General features: G+C 42.9%; 1 protein-coding gene across 3 annotated transcripts in view; it reads left to right on the forward strand.

Annotated features, from left to right (window-relative positions):
* Positions 1-13,867, forward strand: part of csnk1g1 (casein kinase 1, gamma 1) — a 33,715-nt gene that overhangs the window by 6,231 nt on the left and 13,617 nt on the right. For all 3 annotated transcript variants that reach the window (XM_086226960.1, XM_086226968.1, XM_086226977.1), the window contains exons 2-10: positions 1,942-2,378; positions 3,269-3,309; positions 4,203-4,272; positions 9,908-10,059; positions 11,291-11,525; positions 11,636-11,721; positions 12,245-12,329; positions 12,543-12,691; positions 12,782-12,889. In XM_086226960.1, coding sequence (XP_086083086.1) covers positions 2,192-2,378; positions 3,269-3,309; positions 4,203-4,272; positions 9,908-10,059; positions 11,291-11,525; positions 11,636-11,721; positions 12,245-12,329; positions 12,543-12,691; positions 12,782-12,889 — 1,113 coding nt within the window. In that variant the 5' untranslated portion in view covers positions 1,942-2,191. The remainder of the gene's footprint in view (positions 1-1,941; positions 2,379-3,268; positions 3,310-4,202; positions 4,273-9,907; positions 10,060-11,290; positions 11,526-11,635; positions 11,722-12,244; positions 12,330-12,542; positions 12,692-12,781; positions 12,890-13,867) is intronic.

The following is a 13,867-nucleotide window of genomic DNA, read 5'->3' on the forward strand; positions in this document are numbered from 1 at the left end:
GAGCTTATCTAAACAAGTGTTTCATACTGGATCAGGGGTGGCCTACAAATGGCTGTTTGCACAATGGAAAGTCAGTGCTCAGCCTTGGTCTTTACTGCGAACCTCTGTGATAGCCATGTTGTTCTGTTCCTGGCTTTATGTAATAGTAACAGTGCACGCTTGCCCTTGAGAGCAAACTAGCTGTCTTTGATGCTGAGATCTGTGCAGGCAATACTGAACATGAGTCATCCGGAAGCCCACACACAAATACTTGCAGCAGCAGCAGCAGCAGCAGCAGCAGCCTTTCCATGCTCAGGAATCACAACACTGACATGATCCTTTTACATAAAAACCTTTTCGGAGATGTTGATGAATTAGAGTGTTTTTATGTTTTTGTGTATTCATTGACCCAATCAATCACATGCTTTATTTATAATTGACACGTTCTGTTCAGGTTGCTTCCCTCAGAGAGGCCTGCTGTTGATAGACTCGATGTCTTATTGAATATTTATTCACGATTACTCTGTGTTTGTCATGATTTATGGACAGAGTTCTTGTTCGTTGTACACACCCAGACGCCACATGATGTGTCTGAGCTCTCGATGGAAACACACCAGTGTCCATCAAGTTAAGCTTTGGTGTCCTTGGGAGCAGACAGTTTTTATGTAATTGTTTACATAATAATCCCCACTGGCATTGTCTGTTAGGCCAAAGCTGTGTGGGAGGCAGAATCTTGAGAGATGCCATGATCAGGAGCTATGACATAAGGTTTATGTTGACGCTCACACTGGCGGCTGTGGTACTTGATGGCAATCTAAGCACAACAGCCTCCTAACAGTAAGCCAGTTCCAAGGGTTTTTATTGTGAAGGTTACATTCTACAAGCCCCATTCACTCATTCGGCGTGGACCCGGTGACATTACAAGGACTGTGCTGGGGAGCTGTGTAGTCGGTCACACTACTGGGAAAGGCATCACTGCCCTCCATCTCACACCCTCGTACCGGCGTTGCCATGTCACTTGTGACGCGAATGACACAGGATTTTGCCAGTCAACATGTCGGAGGCATATTTTCTGAAAACACTTATTAGTTACAGCCTGAATATTAATGGGGTCTGCTCTGACTGATTCTGATCTTGTATCGCAGCAGTGCATCATACATGACCGGGGGGGGGGGGGGGTAATAAAAAAATGAGTAGGGAGACCAAGGCATTCCACATAGTGGTGGAGGCACTAAAACCACAATTATTTACTGCTTTTCATTTTGAAGGCAGGGTGACTGCCCTGGAAGGTCTTTTGTTGGCCACTGATGCAGGATCCTGCTGTCAAAGCAGACAAAAAAAAAACATTTTAGATTACAGGTTTTACTGTCTACACGAGGGTGTATCAGCCAGTTGTTCCACCCGCAGTCTGAGCAGGCTCAAGTCAGGAATATTCCAGCACGCAGCTGCCTGTGTGAATAATGAAAAAGCACTAATGTGCCTGGAAGGTATTCCCAGTAAATTACTGGGAGCTTTGTGTGAAAGGGCCAGCCATTGGAAGTGTGTTTTCTCCTCCTCATCATGCTCAGTGTGAGTGCAAAAACATGACCTACATTTGCCTCAACTGAACTCACATGCTCAGATGTTCAGCTCTGTTTTTCCTCATTTTATTACGCTATACTATTACAGGAATATCTATTCTTACCAAATGCTTTAAGCCTGTTTGAGTTCAAAATACCAGTTAATTCTGCTTAGTTTTAGACATGTCCAGCTCTTTTGTGAGCCAGGCATACTTTTAAAGTCAGAGGTAGCTCAAGCAAATTGTGAACTATTTTAAATAGCCACATTTCCTCTGCCATTGTTTTGTACTCCAAATCCTTGTTGTGAAATTCATGAGCAGAAGATTAACTTGGGAGAACTTTTATATTGGAACTGCTGGCTAAACTTGGATGGGCTCTCATGTGTATATTGTCTTTGTTACAGGTTTCCTGCTTCCTGTGACAAATGGTGAGGCCAGAGATCAGCCTGCTCAACAAGTCTTAAGAGGTGCCAGGACCAGGACAGGGGAGCGTGCCTGCCTGCCTGCCTGCCTGCCCGCCCGGCTTTTGTCTCATGAGAGTGACTGTGCCATTCAGGCACTGCCAGTGACCAGGGCTGTGGCTGTGGTGGGCCCGGCCCAGGAGGCCTTTTTACACATCACTCCAGGTATTCACTGACCTGTGCTGCTCACACCATGGATCCGCAGAGAGACAAATACGGTGAGCGGCCTGCCAGGAGCACTAAAGTTTCCCAGGGAAGCCGCAGCGGACACCCGTCTCGACCATCAGGCTCCTCCAGCTCCTCTGGGGTTCTCATGGTGGGGCCAAATTTTCGTGTGGGCAAGAAGATCGGCTGTGGAAACTTTGGTGAATTGAAGCTGGGTAAGTTAAGTTTGTAGCGGTCCCAGTAATGTTATTTTTGAAGTGTTGAATCATCCCTGGATTTCTGGACATCTGTTAATCAAAAGCTTTGTTGAGTGACCTCCAGCTCGTCTGCCCCATGTGGGTTTGACTCCTCGCCTGTGGCCTGTTGCTGCATGTCACCCCCCTGCCTGTCCTCTCCACTGCTAATTTCAATTAAAGGCATAACGTACCCCTAGAAATATAAAATATAAAGTAAAAAAAACAACATACAGGAGGATGCAGCTCTCAGCAGGTCAGAAACATCTCTGCTGACTAATGCATCCACACTCTTCATGTATGTTTTGTGACATTTATGTTTGGAACGAATGTTTTTCTCAGCGCAGACTTTGGGCTCTGCTGGCTCCCATCCACCACTGCTCTATTGTGACATGTCAGCGGTTGATAGGAATCAAGAGATTATCAGCACTTAATTTGATTGGCTTTTACACCCCCACTTTGAGAGAAAACACTTTTATAGTTAACCGTCAGTAATTAAAGAACACAAACTCAATTCAACTCAAATGAAAAAGACACTGGAGTTTTCCCTGATGAATATTGAAAGAAGAATCAAGCAAACATTGTCCATCGAAGACTAATCATGGGTGGGAGGTACTGCAACTACTGAGTCTGTTCACACAATAATGGATGTAAAAGCTAATTATTTACGGACTTTCCCATTATTGATGATCAAATAGTGACAGGAGTATCACTTGTCAGCAGTAATTCTGCCCTCCTTACCGGCCCCCAGCAGCTTCTCTGCAAACAGGCAGCCGTTATCCTGCCACGTACACACAAACGCTTCTCATGGTAGCTTCAACTGGTACAATGAATTTTTGAAAAAGCCTCCTGTGTTTCTTTTTCTATTTCAGGTAAAAATCTCTACACCAATGAATATGTAGCTATTAAACTGGTAAGTGTGTGCCTCTGTTCTCTGCTTGACACCTCACAGATACCGGAAACAAAAACATTGCAGTTCAGGATCTGTCACTCTGGTATTACGTCACATTTGAACACGAGTAAGTTTGAACATCTCTTTGTTAAAAAGGAGATGGCGTGATTCTTGCATGAATGAACCAGTCAATAGAGGCACTCATAGTTCATTGCATTTTTATACCCAAAAGACAAAGATCTGTACATAATGATGTACTTAGGTGTGTACTAGAGTTTTTAGGAATATTGGACCAAGCCATTGTTGTCACGGCTACATGAATGGTTCTATTGTGGGTCGTGGCTATTAGGCTAAGTGGGCTGTTCTCGCGGCTGCTGGACTGGAGTTTCTGACTCCCGACTCGCGTCTTCATTATTGCTCTCTAAAGTGCGGTAAATCACCACAGTATCAATCAAAGGATGATCCTCACCAAGCCAATTACCCTCTGGCTCTGTATTGTACAGCTCCCCGACTACTCTGATGTAGTGCTTTTATACCCTTGAGTAATAAGATATCAGTCAAAGAGAAGAGGAGATGCTTTAGTTTTTGGGACTTCTTTACAAAGTCTGTGGGTTTATCTCTCCTCCCAAAGTCACTTTAATGATATTCCTGTTTTCAATGACTTTTATCGGACTGACCCACTCCCAGGATAGAATCTGTGGGCACAGGTTCGTCTTGACAGATTTGGAACAAGAAAGTATTAGGAGTTGCCCGATTCCTCCCACATGTCCTGAGCTGCATGTTTAGGGGAAATTGGTGGGGACAATTGAATTGAAGGGTTGATACTTTTCCACATCCATGTAACTTTTTTTCCCCCCTCTTCACTGGCTTTTGACAGTTTGTGACATTATTGTCTTTTGGATCTTTTTGTGCAGGAACCAGTAAAGTCAAGGGCGCCACAGTTGCATTTAGAGTACCGGTTCTACAAAACACTGGGAACTACAGGTATGGTTACTTAGCTCACAGGCTTAGATTTCCACTAATTCTGGTGTTCTTGTTTGTCTGCATGGAAAGGGTTTGTCTGTTTTCATAGATCAAGGCTGAAGATTTCATCATTGCCACAGCAGGTGATTACACCTCATGTTCTGTGTTGATATTAGGCTGCCGCAGAAATGTATTTTAATCTCTAGAATTATGCTTGTTTTTGTGAATTCCAGCGATGACCTTGATTGATAGTAGACAAAGGAGAGGTGCAAATCAGAAATGGGTAGATGTAGAGGGGAGAGTAGTGGACTTCAGCCGCATGAAGCCACTGAACAGATGCAGTGTCTGGTCTTTCGTGTGATGGAGACAGAAAACTGAAGGTGTTGCAACCGTACTTGTAGGTGTAACTCATGCTTGCTCAGTGATTCTTGTTCATTGTACGTGTGTCAAAGGTTTTTCTTTGCATAGTGAATGAAAGTAGACTTTTCAAACATGGCTGAGTTGTCATGAAAATGTAATTTAAAACAAAACAAAACCCTGCGTTAATGTATTTTTTGGCTCCCTAAGTGCAGCAGTGGAAACAACATGGCTACATTATCACCTTTTAAAACTGGCTCGTCCAGTGTCTTGCTTGGAATTTATTCCCCGTGTTTTAACTGCCGAGGTTTTTTTGAAGTGTACCTCTTGGGGCCTTGATTTTAGTTCTTTGATCAGAATCCGAAAATCAGAATCAGAAATCTTTTATTAGTCCCTTGCGGGAAATTATTGAAATATGATCATGTGTCTTTAAAGTTCCGTCTTGTCTGGTTGATGTGAACAACCAGGAGCGGGCCTTCATCGATGCTTCTCTGCCTGCTTCGTTGGAGTGTTTGTCCCAACTGAATTGTGGCGTCGGTGATGTTTTCATCGAGCCTCGACTGGAAACTGCAGTCCCTCACTCTCACTGCCCTCAGAAGACAGATGATATATTTGAAGATTGCATTGGAAAGGTTGTTGGACACAAAGTTCAGAAGGACTCTCACCCTTTTTTTTTTTCCAAAAAAGAAAATGCTATGTGTGTAAAAGAGAAGACTGAAATCCCTCGAGACCTTTCGGATGGACGGTTCTGCTTCTAATGTTGCCTGTGCCACCATCTTGTGACGGCATGACGCAGCTTATTTTGTCTGCACCAAACCAGATGTTGGAAACACACCTAATGTGCATGTCCTTTTTTGAGATGTATCTGCTGTTCAAATTGTATCACTGTTAAAATTAGCGTTACATTTCAATGGAAACACAACAGTATTCCATCCTGCTGACGAATGAAGGGACATTATCCGACAGATGGATTCTCTGGTTCGTTATGGCTAACGGTGTCGACAGCTCTCTGTAATACTGAGTGTGTCCACCACCTACTGCAGCTCCAGGCGAGGCCTTGCCAGTTCTGTTCTGTAGTTAAGTGGATCAGCGACATCTCTCTGATAATGTTAAGTGAATTACAACAATATCAATACCATTAGCAGTCACTACCAACTTTGAATCAGATAGTTTCCAACCTTAATTGATAAATAATTCTATGTTGGCCCCATGCTTCTAATTTGTATTTTACTGTTGAATACACAGGAGGGGGTATCTTGTGGCACAAGTAGATTTTCCGCGAAACTCTCTGGTTTGTAATGTTAAATACTGACGAGTGACACAAACACTGACCCTTACCAGAGCCTGACTGTATTTTCTAGAAGCCTGTCCCTAAGCTGAATTATTCAGCACTCAGAATGAAAGATAATGCAGTTATACTTGCTTCTCGTCTTCTGGTCCCTGGAGAATTTCTCATTCTGTCATAAAACATTAGTCCAGGTCTGCTGATGCATACCTGTAACACCACCCGCTGACGAGAATCGGTGACCACAACAGAGACTTAAACGCAGCCTTGTTTTAGTCTCGGTATTAGAGAAAATGGATGGAAACATGAGAACGATGCTTGTCATCAGTATTGTGATGAAGTGGGCAGGTGCTGGTTGTCACATGACCTAATCTGCAGCTGTGAATTCATAACGTCGTGACATCATTTTATTAATAGATACAAATCAGTGTTCTGGGAAATTAAAACCACCTTGTTGTGATACATGGCAATTTTGGAGCTCTACATGCATATCATGGCCAGATTGGAGATTTGTCCTATTGTTTTGCAAAGGCTGGAAAAGGCCAACTGTGCGGAAACTCATTAAATATTTAGAGAGCCGGTCTGCTTTTCTTAGTGCTAACCTGCCTCTGTCCTCCCCTCCAGATGGGATAATGTGACCTCATTGCTGTGCCACTTTCTGCCCAGCCAATGAGGTTGTCACGGTGCCTGTGTGACAGGATCTTTATGAATTAATGTGCTATGACTCAAATGCTTAATCAGGTGTTGTTTACTGTCTGTAACCAAATGTCTCCAGATACCAATGCAGATTATTTGTGTAGGAATTACGTATCGCCTTCTCAAATATGTTAGGAATACTTGTCAGAGCACCATTGCTGCCCTGTAGAGGCTATGAGGCATTGTTGTGCTCATGGGTGATGATCTTGAGGTTTTCTTGTGTGTGTGTGTGTGTGTGTGTGTGTGTGTGTGGGTGGGGGGGGGGGACACTATTGAGTTGTTCAAGATATTGACAGGCAGACTTCATCTTGAAATATTACACCAGCTCTGTCATTATGAAAACTTTTCACAAGGCTAGAGCTCTTATCCTCAACATGAATGATTGTGTAAGGCACTGGAAGGAACCAGACAGCTTGTTCATTAGAGCAAGAGTAGATCCTACAAAGAAAATAGATGGAAAAAGACAGAGGACAAAAATGAAAGCAACACATTCAACAGAAAGCAAGCGTAAACAAACGTCCATGGATCTCAGCTCCAGTGGAAGTCCTTTCTAAAGTTTCCCTGGTTCATCTTTGATCCTAAATGGAGCAACACCAGTCAGAGGATCTTCTCTTCCTCCTGGTATCACATGGCTGTAATAGCTTTGCAACAGGCACAACACCCAACATCACATGGATCCTGAATTTGTTTGGAAGCCGAGAGTCACTTGAGACTGGAAGCTTGGCGGTAGTGTTTTGTGGCCACTTGTAAGTGTTTCAGGGATGCTTTGACAAGACTGGTGAGAAGGGGATTTGCAGTAGTTGGGGCAGAAGGTAATGAAACATGAAGGACCTGAGTTCAGTGATAATCCTCCCAACATGATTTAAATCCCTAAAATCAAGTTTCACAACCTTTGCAGGACTTCAGTAGTGTAGTACCTGTAAACTACTATTCCACTGAGGGCTGACTAACATTTCCTTTGCTTACTCAGTCAGTGTGGAAACTGCTGCCTGTTATTTGTCTCTACCAGTTACATTCACCGGCTCGGCGCTGGAGAAAACCCTACCGTGTCCACACGGCACCCAAGCATTGCTCTCATTGTCTTTTTAAGAACATTTCATGTGAAAAGTCAAGTGGTAGTTTCAAAATTGGTAGCTTCATCAAAGTAGAAGTGTTGATGCACCTTATGAGAACTGTCCACACAGTTTCAAACTGCTCTGAGGACTTTGTTGTCAGAAAAACGATGTCTCTGCTGTCCTTAGTTTAACTTAGCTGTTTAAAAGTTCAACCAATCTTGGGTTCAATTAAACAACAATTTATGCTCTTAGTTAGAGAGCATCTCTAATCTGACATGTTTCCGGCCTCCCACTGGCCCCTCAGGTTTCAAGGCACTCATTCCTATGGTACAATTAGCAACCCACAGAATTGGATAATGGAGTCCAGAAACACAGGATGGAGCTCAGCACGACTCCTACATACCCGTGAGCTAGCTGACAGCATTCACGCCACCGTTCGTTCTGCAGCCTCCTTCCTCTTACTGCGGGCAAGTCGAACACGTTTACTCACCACATCAGGATCTGTTTTAGCATTTAGCTTTGTGATGATCAGCCTCTGCTTCAATAAAGTTTACGCTGGCGGTCTGATCCTCTCCGTTAACCCTTTTGTGACATCTCATTTCACCTTTGTCATCGCACACAAAACATTAATGAACTAAATACAAAAGCACTCCGGTCAAGTAGCCTTCAACAGCTTGTGGATAATATTCTGTGAGCTTCTTCACAGACAAAATTGACACGGATATGTTACCGTAAAAGTGATGTAGGTGAATAAGCACCACCCTGATCTGCAGTTCTTGCTGGTTTTATAGCACTGGTTTTACTCAGTGTTTAGTTTTCTACCTGTGCTCATTTTCATTGAGCTTCTCAGTTTGTTTTTGAGGGAAAAAAAAAAAGCTTTGATAAACACAGTGTGCACCACTAGCCCTGACTGGCGAACAAAACAATCTTTCAAGAAAGAAGTTTCTCTCATGAGGTTGTCCTCATCAGACCAAAACGGAGCTAAAAGAGAGCAAGTATCAGATTGATATTCACATTGCCTCTAAATGACTGCCAGGGTTGCTCTGTACTGCATCTGCTAGATGTGTAAATAAGTGTTTCTGTGTTACACCTTTTGAGGAGACAACATGTCGGTGTATATGCTTGTTGTGCTGCCTCCAGTCGAAGTAAATTAATAGAAGATTAAAGCTTAAATCTTACAATTAATTCACCCACTCAACAGGGAAGGAGGATGGCAATACATATTCATGTCAGATCTGCTTTCATGCATGCTCATTACATACATGAGGATACAAATATATACAGACCAATGAGATGTTATACTTTCTTAGGATCTGGGATGTAAAAAGCATTGAAAAAAAACATCCCAACCTTCTGAGTATTCTGTGCAATTATAAATTTAAAAAGCCCACCCTTCCTTGAAGTTTGAAGGTGATCTATAAATAGGATCCTCACTTGCAATAGGCAGGGAGAAACTTGGAATCAGGCTTCCCTGCAGGCAGTTAATAGTTTGAACACATTTCCTGTTCTTGCAACTAAAGTTCAGGCTGATGTGGCTGGAAAGACATCAAAGACTACAGATAACAGCCGTTAGAAATCAGTAAAACATCAACCACCATAATTGTACGTTCATAGAAGTTCTACAGCTGCTGGCTAATATGTGATTAATGGCTAATAGATAGTAGCTTTAAAAAAAGTTCAAAGATTCTTTATGTGATAATAAATATATATATATAAAAAAATTAAACAAGTCATTAAAAGTACAAGGGTCAGAGTAGCATTCATTCAGCCATTCATTCCTGTTGCATTGATCTCTGAACTGTGACAAGAAGCAGCAAAAAAAAAAAGAGAGCCAAGGTGACAGATGGAAGGGATTTTGGAGTCATTGGAGTGAGGACAGACAACATGATTTAGTAGGAAGGGCAGTGCGTCTGCATTTTTAAGCATTGCGTCATAATTTAGTTGCATGCCGTCCCTGTACCCCTGTGGTGCTGGCGGTCTCTAGTTGGAGGTCTCTTAGGATTCACCTGAGACCCACCCTATGGATATCAGTTGTCAGATAAGGCAGGAACAAACATGCTCTTAGAGTGTGTGTGTGTGTGTGTGTGTGTGTAACTGAAAGCACCTGAAGGCCTATTCTGCTTCTTAATATCTAATGATATTGTTGTTCAAGTTTACAGGCTTGAGCAGTGACACACTGTACTTTGACCCATGTGAGAGGGCACACCGTTGCGCGGGCGCAGCTAGCTTTGTGTGTCTAACTGCTTGTTTCCTGGTGTTTCAGCTGAAGGTGTGCCCCAGGTGTTTTACTTTGGGCCCTGTGGGAAATACAATGCCATGGTTCTGGAGCTGCTTGGCCCCAGTCTGGAGGACCTCTTTGACCTTTGTGACAGGACCTTTTCACTGAAGACCGTCTTAATGATAGCAATTCAGTTGGTGAGTTTCAGCATCACACCACCCGCAGAGTTCACACTGTGGTGGTGTGTGTGTCATAAATACAGAAGATCATAAATACAGTCATTTTATCAGTACAGCAACAAAGCCACTCACAACTGCCGCTTTGGTTCCCAGTTCTCAACAGAAACAATGTTTCCATAAAACGAGACTCAACAATTCCTGGAGATGTTTCAAAATAAAATAATCTGTTTGGAGTTTGCCCCCGAGAGTGATGACATGTATTCAGACACATTCAGATGTGGTTGAAAGCACGATAAACTGCTAGTTCAGTGGACTTTGAGTTTTCAGACCAAAGATAAAGTACTAATGATACTATGTACGATGATCAAATAAGTCCAAAAAGATTCGTAATGACTCTGATCTTCAACCATGCTCTAGTAAGTTGTTTTTCAGACGCTAAAAAAACAGTCTAGTTCGAGCCAAGGTTTGAAAATCTAATAAAGCCAGTTCAGTTCTGTAGAAGAGACGGCCTGTGGAACTGTGTTTACATCATGTGTTTATGAAGCGCCCTGGTGCCGGGCTTTACGCACCTGAAGTCCGACCTCGAACCCAGATCAGATGTGAAGGAGAGGGAACCGTCAGCACCACTCAGAGTGAAGGAGGCTGTTAGTTGATGAATAGAATCTCATTAGGTTTTAGCAGCTCAGTGAGTTGTTTGACTTTTAGACACCTCAGACAGAATTTCTAACATTTCATGTTGTCAGCACAAAATCTGCAGTGCTCCTGAAATGCAGATAGCCTTTGCAAATTTGCAAGTAACCAACAATTGCAGTACTACTGCATGTTCCTCAGCCAGCCTCCCCTGTATTTATCACAAAGCACTTCATCTTTATTTTTTGGCACATATAATTGAGCTCACAATAAGTGCTAGCTTGGCTCCTACACAATTTCCTTTTACAGTCAAATGGAAGGAAGTCAGGCTAGTTTCATGTTTACCTGGGTGATAGAAACAAGAATCGGGATCAAACCAACATGAACGAATAGAGTAGAAATGATCACGTCCTAAAAGAATTGTTTATGGAAACAGATGTGAGATGGAGTGACCAATGAGTGTAAGAATTCATTCATCAATGATGAAAGCAACCGTTAGTTTCAGCCTTGGAGTTGGGAGATGTTGGGATTCCCGGGAATGTACGTCTTGAGATGGTGTCTGCTTCTTCCTCGGTCTTCAGCGTGTGTTCTCTGACCCGGCTGTATCCTCTCTCACCAGATTTCTCGAATGGAGTATGTTCATTCTAAAAACCTCATCTATAGAGATGTTAAACCTGAAAACTTTCTCATCGGACGTCAGGGGAATAAAAAGGAACACATAATCCACATCATTGACTTTGGCCTGGCTAAAGAGTACATCGACCCTGAGACCAAAAAACACATTCCATACCGGGAGCATAAGAGCCTGACTGGCACTGCCCGATACATGTCCATCAACACACATCTGGGCAAAGGTGAGACTGATGTCATTGCTTTGCTTCCATTTTGGTTTTCTCTTTTTACGTGTCAGTTTCATGTTTTAGAGTTGTTTCTCAGTCAAATGTTGTTAAATCTTTTAATGTAGAGCAAAGTCGGCGAGATGACCTGGAGGCCTTAGGCCACATGTTCATGTATTTCCTTCGAGGGAGTCTACCGTGGCAGGGACTCAAGGTATGCCAAGTACCTGCAAGTTTTGCTAACTTAGTATATGTATTTAATTAGCTTTTTTTTTTAACACCCTTATTTTAAATTTATAGTGCAACCCAGAATTCATTTTATCATTTAATAAAAGTCTCGTCAAATTTTTAAGTTACTGAGTGGCCGTCAAGCTGCTGTTCCACATTTCTTTCCACATAACCCGAGGCTGGGGAACCTTGAGCCTCGATACTTTGAGGGCACCGACCACATAGTTTCAGTACTGTCAAGAAATGAAAGACCCCTTTGGCATTGAATGTCCACTTTCAGTACCAGGAGAATAATTCTCCAAAGAGTTGTAAGGTAATGAGGGATCTACCTTTAGGTGTTGAAATGGTTCTTAATCCATTTGGGGGGGCGGAGCCTCATTCAGGAACCGCTATCAAAGTCAGGGTGTCGGCATCGAACATGTCCACCAGTATGCAGGCCTCCACACAACCCTGACATGTCTACATCAGACGTCTGGCTCCTACAGCTCATCTGTGTTGTGCTCCTGCAGGCTGACACGTTGAAAGAACGATACCAGAAGATTGGAGACACGAAACGAAACACTCCCATCGAGGTTCTTTGTGAGAACTTCCCAGGTACTCTGATTCATCTGCCTCTATGACATCACCTATAGGACTGGGATGGGTTCTTGCTTCATGTCACTGCAAACACCAGCAAACACTCCACTCAGTGGCACGGGAAATATTTTCCCACGTAGGAGGTTTTTGATTTGTCACATTATGTTATCTAGCCGACAATCCAACTCATGTTGTTGTTGTTGTTGTTGTTGTTGTTCCTGTTTACTTCAGAGGAGATGGCCACCTACCTGCGATATGTGAGACGGTTGGACTTCTTTGAAAAGCCTGACTATGAATATTTGAGGACTCTGTTCACTGAGCTATTTGAACGAAAAGGATACACTTTTGACTACACTTACGACTGGGTTGGCAGGCAGATCGTAAGTAACACTTGTGAAATATTAACAGGCACATTTTCAGCCCGACAGCTGATTGACTTCACAGCACTGAATGGGGTGTTATTCCTCTAGCCCACACCGGTGGGATCTGTCCATATAGACTCCGGAGCGTCTGCCGTCACACGAGAGAGTCACCCTCACAGAGACCGACCCTCGCAGCATCCACCAATAAGAAATCAGGTAGGCCAGGTGCATTTACGGAGGTACACACCAGTGCCAGCGTCTCCTCTCGCAGCGGTGCAGAAAGTCAACGTAGATAAGAATCTCATCAGGGTGATTCAGGACTCTTGACTTAATAGGATGCGGCCTTTTTTACTCTTAGTTCCATAATTAAATGCCGTGCTTGTATAATAATTTCCAGTAAGAAGTAAATGGAGCAGTATACGCCGTATCAGCTTTTCCCTTAATACATTTTGCCAGTTAAAAAAGAAAAGAATATTTTCATCCCATTTCCTTTTTCAATTTAAAACCAATCAAGGATTTGTATAGAGGGATACAATGAAATGAGGCAGGCTAAAAAAAAGACTTTCCTCTTTCTATGAAATTATAAGGATACAAAATGAAATTTATTCATTACAGCTCAGCCAACAAAAAATAAAAAAAGGAAATTTGGAGGCAGAAAAGAGATGGTTGGCCACTTCTGCTCCCTGTCTCTTTGCTAATCAGTTAAATTGGACTCGATATGGAGCTGTGAAATATTGAAATTCCCAATGGCGGAAGCAGTTTATTAGCCACATGATCTTATTCAGCTCCCGGCCCTCCACTTTGTCTGATGTGTCGCTACCCATCAGCAACATATAAAACTTCATTCATTTCACAAAAAGGTGCGTACGAAGTGTCACCGGCCAACGGGTTAGTTCTAACTTTTATTATCTTTGAATAAACATGGAGGGCACATTCTAAGATGTACAGTCCCTCAGGTTTATCTGTGTCTTGTTCAGTTCTCTGGCTGAAGCCTGCTTTGATTTTGATCCACTTTATTATTTTGTTACATTTTCTTTCTTTTCCATTTCTCATGCTGCTTTGCATGGTACCTGGCCTCGCACACCCAAATATCCACTCTTCCTAACGCAACTGTTCCATCACTCCTCTCCCTCTCCCATCGCACCCCCAAACCCACCTCCCCCTCCCATCACCGACGCCCCCAACTCCTGAGCA

Source organism: Aulostomus chinensis, chromosome 2 (genome assembly GCF_037954235.1).
Source record: "Aulostomus chinensis isolate RoL2024-O1b breed Wild chromosome 2, RoL_Achi_v1.0, whole genome shotgun sequence".
NCBI lineage: Eukaryota > Metazoa > Chordata > Actinopteri > Syngnathiformes > Aulostomidae > Aulostomus > Aulostomus chinensis.